The 8,955-nt window shown below is 44.2% G+C and overlaps 1 protein-coding gene across 1 annotated transcript in view; it reads right to left on the minus strand.

The window, feature by feature from the left end:
- LOC147434770 (NADH-ubiquinone oxidoreductase-like protein) overlaps positions 1–4,458 on the minus strand; it is a 62,155-nt gene extending 57,697 nt beyond the window's left edge. Inside the window, exon 1 of the mRNA XM_086491197.1 lies at positions 4,275–4,458. Within this exon, the coding sequence (XP_086347323.1) occupies positions 4,275–4,403 (129 nt within the window). The 5' untranslated portion in view covers positions 4,404–4,458. The remainder of the gene's footprint in view (positions 1–4,274) is intronic.
- Between the last annotated feature and the right edge of the window lie 4,497 nt (positions 4,459–8,955).

Consider the following 8,955-nt stretch of genomic DNA (forward strand, 5'->3'; position numbering starts at 1 on the left):
TTACTCGCTCAGTGATCTTAAACGGCCCATAATAACGGGTAGAAAGTTTTACCACCTTCCCCTTATGAGACGCTTGTTTCTTAAGTCTTGCCTTCTCAAACTTGAGTAAGACTAACTGTCCGACTGTTAAGTCTAGATTCCTTTTGTGCTTGCTTTTCCTTGTGCACAATTCTAACACAGTTCGGAATTTCCTCCCGACTATGGATATTCCCTTTCCGATGCACCCGTCACCCACCTTGTGACGCATCAGGAATACCCATCACCTAGTCCTTTCCTACCGAACTTACGGTACAATCTCCTTCACGATGCTCTATGTCACCCATCCTATGACGCATCAGAGATGTCCGTTCCCGGATGGTCGCATACTTCTTTCCGATGCTCCTTGTCACCCATCCGATGTGACGCATCAGAAGTACCCGTTCCTGGTGGCCTTACAAATATTCCCGTTCTCAGTGCTTCCGTCATTACTTTGAACGACGCACTAGGAATACTCTGTACTCGGATGTCTCCAGTGAGAAAAACCCTCACTTAAAATTCCAATAATTCATTTAGAATTATTTTTCCTGTTGTTCCAAGCGACAAAACCCTCTCACTTATAAATCCAATAATTCATTTAGAATTATTTTCTTGTCAAATAAAGCCAGTTTAGCAACACTGACCTTAGGGTTAGGGTTAGGGTTTGTCACGTGACACATCCAACCCTATATGTCCGTGGACAAGCTACAGCATGATCAGGGTTCAGCCAGTCCAGTCAGTCTAGATTAGAAGTGATCTGGCACTGACCATGCATGCCCAGTCACTTAGTGTAGATGCATATCCTCTAGTTGCACACAGCATGATCATAAGCATTCCCATCAGAATCCTTCAGGGGAATTTTCCAGTGCATTTAGCCTATTTTACCTATTTTTGACATTTTTCACTCATTATTTTTAAGCGACTTTTGTTGGAAAGTAGGTAGGGAAAATTGAGTAAGTTTGTATATAAGCAAAGCTAGGCTAGCACTAATTGGGAGAAGAGGCAACAGGAGCCAAGCTCAACAGGTAACTTCTTAAGCAAGACCTTGGCGGTTCTCCCCTCCAAGCAAGACTCAGCATCTAGCGTTTTCTTCATCAGCATCCAAACTTGGCGTTTTCTCCAGCAAGTAGTCTTCGCTAGCAGGTTCTCAAGACTAGCGTATTCAGCAGCCTGCAAACACCAGCATTTTCAGCCCTTGCCATCGCTAGCAGATTCCCCATGCCTAGCATTTTTGGTCCTTGCAAGAACAGCCTCAAATTTCAGCCTTTGGACCATTGCGGCAGGTGATTTTCAGCCATAAAAGAACCTCAGTTTTCAGCCTACAGTAGATGCAGATTTTCCGCCCTAAAGACCAGCAAAATCAGCGTTTTCCTTAGCGTTTTTGGCAAGAGCAGATTTCAGCCCATAGCGTTTTTGGACAGCAGATAAAGATTTGCAGATTTCAGCCCTTAGCGTTTTCAGATTTCAGCCCATCTCGTCGTCGTCGTTGACATCGTCGGCAAGCCCAAGCATTGTAGAGATTTATGCAATCATAGTAGACCGCTCTCGCCATAGAGAGTGGGGCCTTCGGAGGAGGGTTTTACAACGTCTCTGGTGTCGTATCTCTCTTCTCTCTCTATCTCTCAGTCTCATACACTTCCATTCACTGTGTCCATTCACTTTGTTTGTGTCCATTGCACTCTCTCATTAAGAACGGAAGGCTCTCCCTTCCATAAGAACAAAAGGAACCTTGACCACAGTTCGGAGCACTCATCTTGAGCAAAGTTCAAACATTCATTCCGCTGCACCTAACAGGGTTTCTGGTAGAAATTAGGGTTTGCAGGTTTTAAAGTTAAGGTTTCCAAAATTAGGGTTTCAGCAGTTAGGGTTTTTGGTAGAAATTAGGGTTAGGGTTTTTGCTCTTGGACAGCCACGTCATCACTTTGTGACAGTTTAAGCCCCTCGGCTACATCTGTAAGTTGGCTCCATTCTTTAGGCTTTGACACGTCAGCGGTTTGTTACAACGGCGACGACGACGATGCAACGACGACGTGTTGAAAATGCAGGTGCTGAAATTTGCGTTTTCCGGGCTCAATCTGCAAACTTCGGTGGATCTCACCGTGCGGCGAGGATCTGCTGCGAGAAGGTGAGGTCTGTAAAGTTCGGGGCTATCCTGCAGTGTCTTGATGCTGAAAACTGAAAACGCTGATGCTTCTTGTAGTTCTGTCGCAATTAATCTGCAAAAACGCTAGGGTGCTTGCCGATTCAAAAACGCTAGGGCTGATCTGGGTCCTGCCGCAAAAACGCTAGGCTTCTGCTGATGCAATCTGCTAACGCCAAGCTTGATGTGTTGTTTACAAACTCCAGGGCTTGCTGAGAAGGTGCGTGCTGAACACTTGGTTCCTGTTGCCTCTTCTGCCAGAAAGTGCTAGCGCTAGGGTTTCTTTTATACTTGGCTTGTCACAATTGCCCTACCCAGTTTCCCAACAAAAGTCACTTAAAAATAATAAGTGAAAATTGGCTAAAATAGGGAAAACGGGTCTATGGTAATCTGATGATCATGTTGTGTGCAACCAGAGGATATGCATCTACTCTAAGTGCCTGGACATGCACGGTCTGCGAACAGACTCACAAAAGTGCCAGAACACTTCCTAATCTAGGCTGACTGAACTGAATTGAACCCTTGCCATGAAGTAGCTTGTCCACGTACACATAGGGTTAGATGTGCACGTGACAAGGATTGCGGATAGCCACCAAAGGTAAATTTGGGGCTGGATTGCGCTTCCGATGTGAGAGGAATGAAGGGCTGGAAGACGGCTGCAAAAACACAGATCTAGCGCACAAATCGCAGCCGATTCGCCATGAGAAACACGACCAAAAACGCAGCTAATGATGGAGCAGATGATGGACACCAATGTGAGCACTTGATGCGGCGAGGGAATGGCCGGGAGAGGGGCTCCATGTGCTGCCAAAAGCTCAATGGTTGTAGATGGGCTAGCCTTTGCAGATCTAGAACATTTCCGCGAGGGAAAGGGGTGAAATCTGAAAGCACTGGGCTGAGACGCTGATCCGGGACTTGCTCGCGAAGATTGAGGCCAAAAACGCCAAGCTGAGGAGCAAATGCAAAACTCTCGGGCTGAACTAGAGAAAATGTTGGGCTCTTGCTGGCGCTAGCTTTCAATGACTGGAAACGATGGCCTAGCTGCTCCTTTTATATGACTTTTGGCCACGTCGGGAGACTTAGGTCAAGTTGGGAAAAATGTGCAAATGAGCGCACATTAGCGACAACTCACTGCCTGGCGAACCATTTGACAAACCGACTGATCCAACACACTCCTCTAACAAAAACCTACATGCTCGTCATGCTAGATACCCACAGTAGTGTCATAACATCTATCAAAATGTGTGTACAATCCATTTATGCAAGGGGGTTCCAAAACTGGAAAATTGGCTCTAGAGGTCGATGAAGGATGTCCACTTGGCACATTGAGCCGTGTGCACGTGACTCTCTCTCTCTCTGTGCCCGCGCCCCCCCCCCCCCCCCCCCCCCCACCCGATCTCTCCTCGCCCCCCTCTTTCCCCTTTGCATTTTAATGGTTGCAGGTTGCAGGTTGACAACAGGCTGGAGGGGCCTGTATGAGCCAGATCTGATATGTAGATGGAGGACCGGAGAGTTAGTCTATTGGTTGCACACTGATCCAGAGAGAGATCATCCCTAAGATGTACGAGATCACGTGGCTATCCACTTGCATCGATTGCTGCAGGAATTCACCTTTTCTGCTGACCTTTTACACTGCCAACTTGACACATGCTTAGTCAACTAGAGTATGTGTCTCACAACCAACAACATGGTGGAGCTCTTCACTGTTTCACTTCTTGCAGAACTTAGAGTATATTGAATTAGGTGGTGATCCGATGTTACACCTTGCTAATGCCACTTCTAAAACCAATGAAATAAGGAGGGTCATCTCAAGCATTTTAAGCAGAAATAGGGAAAGCCCTAAAAAAGCTATATGCCATGAACGTATGAACCTGTGACACACTAGAATGCTTGCTGATACAATTTCAGGTATGTTTCAATGCATTTCAAAGGCTTGTTTGCCGATTCACGTGTCCATTTAAAGGACTTGCAAACAGTCGATACAACTTTTACACAAGAAAATCTCTCTCTCTCTCTCTCTCTCTCTCTCTCTCTCTCTCTCTCTCTCACATGAAGCAATAATCTCATCGAGCATCAAAGAAACACTCTACCATGAATGAGAACAGGAGAATACGCATACCTGCATCCATTTGAATGTGTGATTTCCTACGATTGCGGATGAACTGAAAGGGGTCGATCCAAGAAGGGAGAGTGGAGGGGCCGAGCGCAGACACGAGGACAAAACGCTGCGCAGTGCTCGACCCGCCATGTTCGAGAGAGAAATTTTAACCTGGTTAATATAATTATTAGAAATTATTAGAGGGTAGTCTAGACCAAAATGATTCGGAGAACTTCTTATGGAGCTTAACTAGAGTGCTTCGTGAGCTGCATTTTACATAGGATAGGTAATTGCATGTGGAGACTCCCACACAGAGAGGCGTGCCTCAGGACTAATGAACACGAGGTCTTTGTTACCATATACATGTGGTAGTGATGTGTGTTCACAGGACTAATGAACACGAGGTCTTTGTTACCATATACATGTGGTAGTGATGTGTGTGAACACAGTAGGACCGCCGGGGCACTTTTTCCCTCTTTAGGAGGTTTTTTCTCCCGAGCATTGTATTTACGCCCATCACTCTAGGTCTATCTATCTTTCCATTGCACACTAAGTAACACACTCTCTATTGTGTGCCTTGAACTTCCTTCGTCTTCTCCAAGTTGTGTGCGTTTTCTACAACCCTAATTCCAACAATTGGTATCAGAGCAGGTTACGTCCTTCTGGGCTTAGTCGTTAGCTACTCCAGCACACACACAGAGGTTTGGTGTTCGCAGGTCGATATATTTTTCGGATATGCTCGTAGAGCTCAGATTTCTGATTCGGGCTCATTTCGGCCTCCGTTTCCACTACAGGCAGGTCTGCACATGCAATTTCGTTATTTTATGCAGAATTTCTGTCTGTGCCGATTTCTGCATAATAGGTGCCTTACAGACTTCTAGGGTTTGTGCTACATAGCACGTGTTGTTCTTGCTCCATTTCTCCTATTTTCGGGCAGCTTTTACATCAGGTGCAGCATTTACCATGGCTGACAACAACACAGATGTCTTCAAGATGTTTGCTGCTGAGGACAGGTTGGATGGGGACAATTACCCTATGTTGGCTTATATGATGCAACACGTTCTTGTGTCAAAGGGCGTTTGGAATATGGTGCAGGGCATTGATGTACGTCTTGGTTCTGAGGATGTAGGCGATGTTGAGGATGTTGCAGGTCTTGCTGCAAGGATTGCTGCAATTAGAGTTGTTTTGCCTACAGCAAAACAAGCTCGTTGGGATGTAAAGAATGTGCAGACTCATGGATTGATTGCGTTGTCTGTGAAGCGCACCATTGTTCCTCACATCCGTTCAGCAAATCTGCAAAATAGGCTTGGGATATTTTGGATGGTCTTTATGCAAGCCGCAATGAGGCTAAAATTGCTTTGCTACGTAAAGAGCTGGAGTCGAAGATTATGCATGAGGAAGATGATATAGACACTTTCCTTGCTAGTGTCAAGGATATCAATGAGCAACTTATTTCTACAGGTGAAGTCATTTCAGACAGTTCCCTTGTGCAGATTGTTCTTGATGCCTTACCAGATTCTTACAAGACTTTTGCTAGTACTTGGAGACTTATGACCCAAGGAAATCCAGAAGTTGTCAAGTTTGATGCATTATGCACATTGCTGTTGCAAGAGTCACTTTCCAGAAAAAACAGGACTAGACAGCGTGCAGTTGAACAGGCTTTTATTGCTTCTCAAAGAAAGGGTGGTAACAGCAATGCTGCCACTTCTTATGGTTCTGTTGTGAGTGGCAAAACTTCTGTTCCTAATGCTTCTGCTGGCAGCACTTCATCTGGAAATTCTGGTGATAAGGGCAAAAAGAAAAATGCGTTGCCATTATTGTAAAGCTAATGATCACTTGATCAAGTCGTGTCCTAAGTTGAAGGCCAAAGAGGCTAAGAAGAAAGAGGGTGATTCCACTGCAAATGCTGGTTCCACTACAAATACAGTCAATGTTGAGTCTTCTGTGAAAGGAAATTGTGTGTTGATGTTGATGCAAAATGGGCTTTTAGCGCAGAGTGCACTTACAATCCTGCTGTACATGATGCATGCATGTCAGTTGCTGCAGATTCTCATGTGTGGTATTTTGACAGTGGTGCTACAAAGCACATTACCTCACATCATGAATTGTTCACCTCTCTCGAGTCTGTCTCACGAGAATTCAGTCACTTGTGCCAACAATGCCTCTTATCTGGTTCAAGGAGTTGGAAAGATTGTGCTTACTGCTGCAAATGGCAGCTCATTCACACTTGTAGATGCACTTTATGTACGTGGGATCAAGAAAAATCTCTTGTCTATATCCACACTTGCTAGACTTGGACGTGTAGTCAAATTTGTGGATGACAGATGTACAATTAATGATCTCAGTTTTGGTGATGAAATTGTTGCATATGGCATTTTGTGCCGGTATAAGCTCACTTTGTATGACAAGTGTGGAAAAAATTTTGCAAATACTGTTGCAGATTCAAGGGCTATTTCAGATGCAAAACTTTGGCATGCACGTTTTGGTCATCTGAATTTTGCCAATTTGCTGCGTTTGCAGAAATATGATATGGTTGCTTCTTTGCCGCCCCTTGAAGCACCAGTCAAACATGTTTGTGAAGGTTGTATTTTGGGTAAGATGCAGCGTTCTAAGTTTCCAAAGGATGGTTCAGTTCGGGCCACATACAGGTTGCAGCTTTTGCATAGTGATGTTTGTGGGCCCATGCAAACTCCATCCTTGGGCAATTACCTATACTTCGTGACTTTCATTGATGATTACTCCAGGCATACATGGGTATTTTCTCTTAAAGCGAAGTCCGAACTTTATATGTGCTTCAAACAATTTCTGGCTATGGCTAAAAATGTCTTGAAATGTACTATGGGCACCCTCCGTTCTGATCGAGGGGGGGAGTATATGTCTCATGAATTCAATGCATTTCTGGCTAGTCGTGGGATAAAACACCAATATACAGTGTCTTATACACCTCAGCAAAACGCTGTTGCTGAGAGGAAAAACAGGTCACTTACAGAAATGGCACGATGTATGGTCAAAAGTCAAGCTTTGCCGCATTCTTTTTGGCTTGAGGCCAGCATGTGTGCCACTTATGTACTAAACAGGTGTCCTACGAAAGCTTTGCAGTCTATTACTCCATATGAAGCATGGCATAATAGAAAGCCTTCTATTGAGCACATGTGTGTTTTTGGTTGTTTGGCATATGCTTTGGTGCCACAAACGCAATGCAGAAAATTGGATGATAAGGCTGTCAAATGTATTTTTGTTGGTTATAGTGATGAAAGCAAAGGTTACAGGTTATATCATCCACAAACAAAATGTATTCTGGTTTCACGAGATGTAGTGTTTGTGGAAGATTCTGTTCAGCCCTTGCTGTCATGTACTAGAGATAGTAATGTAAGCTCATAGGACATTTACGACACTTTGTTGCCTCTTTTCAATGGTGGAAATACGAATGTAAGTTCCAATGAGGCAAATGTACAGCCCATGGGGGTTTCTGAAAATATTACAGATCAACCTATTACTGATGCAGATGTACATGATGTACTTGATGAGGAAAGGGCTGAAAATGAGCAGGCTAGAGGTATGCCAAAATGGCTGATGCAGATGTACATGATGTACTTGATGAGGAAAGGGCTGAAAATGAGCAGGCTAGAGGTATGCCAAAATGGCTGGTGCACACTTTGCGTGACAGTAAATCGGATGCACCTTTGTCTAGTCGTACTTGTTCAGGCTCTCGCCATGCATCTTATGCATTAGATTGTTATGCTTTGGCTGTGTCTAGCTTACATGATGTTGAGGAGCCTCTGTCTTTTGATGAAGCACAGAATTCAGAAAATTGGATGGCTGCCATGCAATCAAAATATGATGCACTAATAGAAAATGACACATGGACTTTATGTGATTTGCCTCCTAGCAAAAAGGCCATTGGTACAAAGTGGGTTTACAAGTTGAAACGCAAGCCGGCTAGTGAGATCGATCGCCATAAGGCTCGACTTGTTGCAAAGTGTTATGCATAGCAAAAAGGCATAGATTATGAAGAGACTTTTGCTCCCACTTGTCGTATGACTACTGTGCATTTTCTATGTGCATTGGCAACTCATTTTGGTTGGGATGTACATCAATCAGACATTGTTACTGCTTTCTTGAATGGTGACATATTTGAGGAAGTTTATGTAATGTAGCCTCGCGGTTTTGTCATAAAAGGACAAGAGGACAAAGTGTGCAGATGTAAGAAGGCTTTGTATGGGTTGAAGCAATCTCCTCGTGCTTGGTATGAGAAAGCTGACACTCATTTGGTCAAACGAGGCTTTCGTAACAGTCCAACAAAAAGCACATTGTATGTAAAGCGTAAGGGTGATGTACTTCTTATTGTGGTTCTTTATGTCGATGATTTGTTGATCACTGGACCAAAGGAGAGACATATTGCTGAATTTAAGGCTGATTTGGATGCTACTTTCAAGATGAAAGATTTGGGGCTGTTGCATCGTTACTTGGGTGTACAGTTTAAGCATTGTGATGGTGGTATTGCCTTGTGTCAGAAAAGTTACATAGAGACATTGCTATGTAAGTTTGGACTCGAGGATTGCAAACCTATTGCCACTCCCATGGAAACAGGTTTGAAGTTGATTCTACATGATGCTGGCGATCCTGTTGATGTCACTCTTTACCAAACTGTTGTTGGCTGCCTCATTTATGTATGCAACACGAGGCCGGATATTCGGTTTGC

The sequence above is a fragment of the Adiantum capillus-veneris genome, chromosome 19, assembly GCF_014529385.1.
Source record: "Adiantum capillus-veneris isolate H3 chromosome 19, ASM1452938v2, whole genome shotgun sequence".
NCBI lineage: Eukaryota > Viridiplantae > Streptophyta > Polypodiopsida > Polypodiales > Pteridaceae > Adiantum > Adiantum capillus-veneris.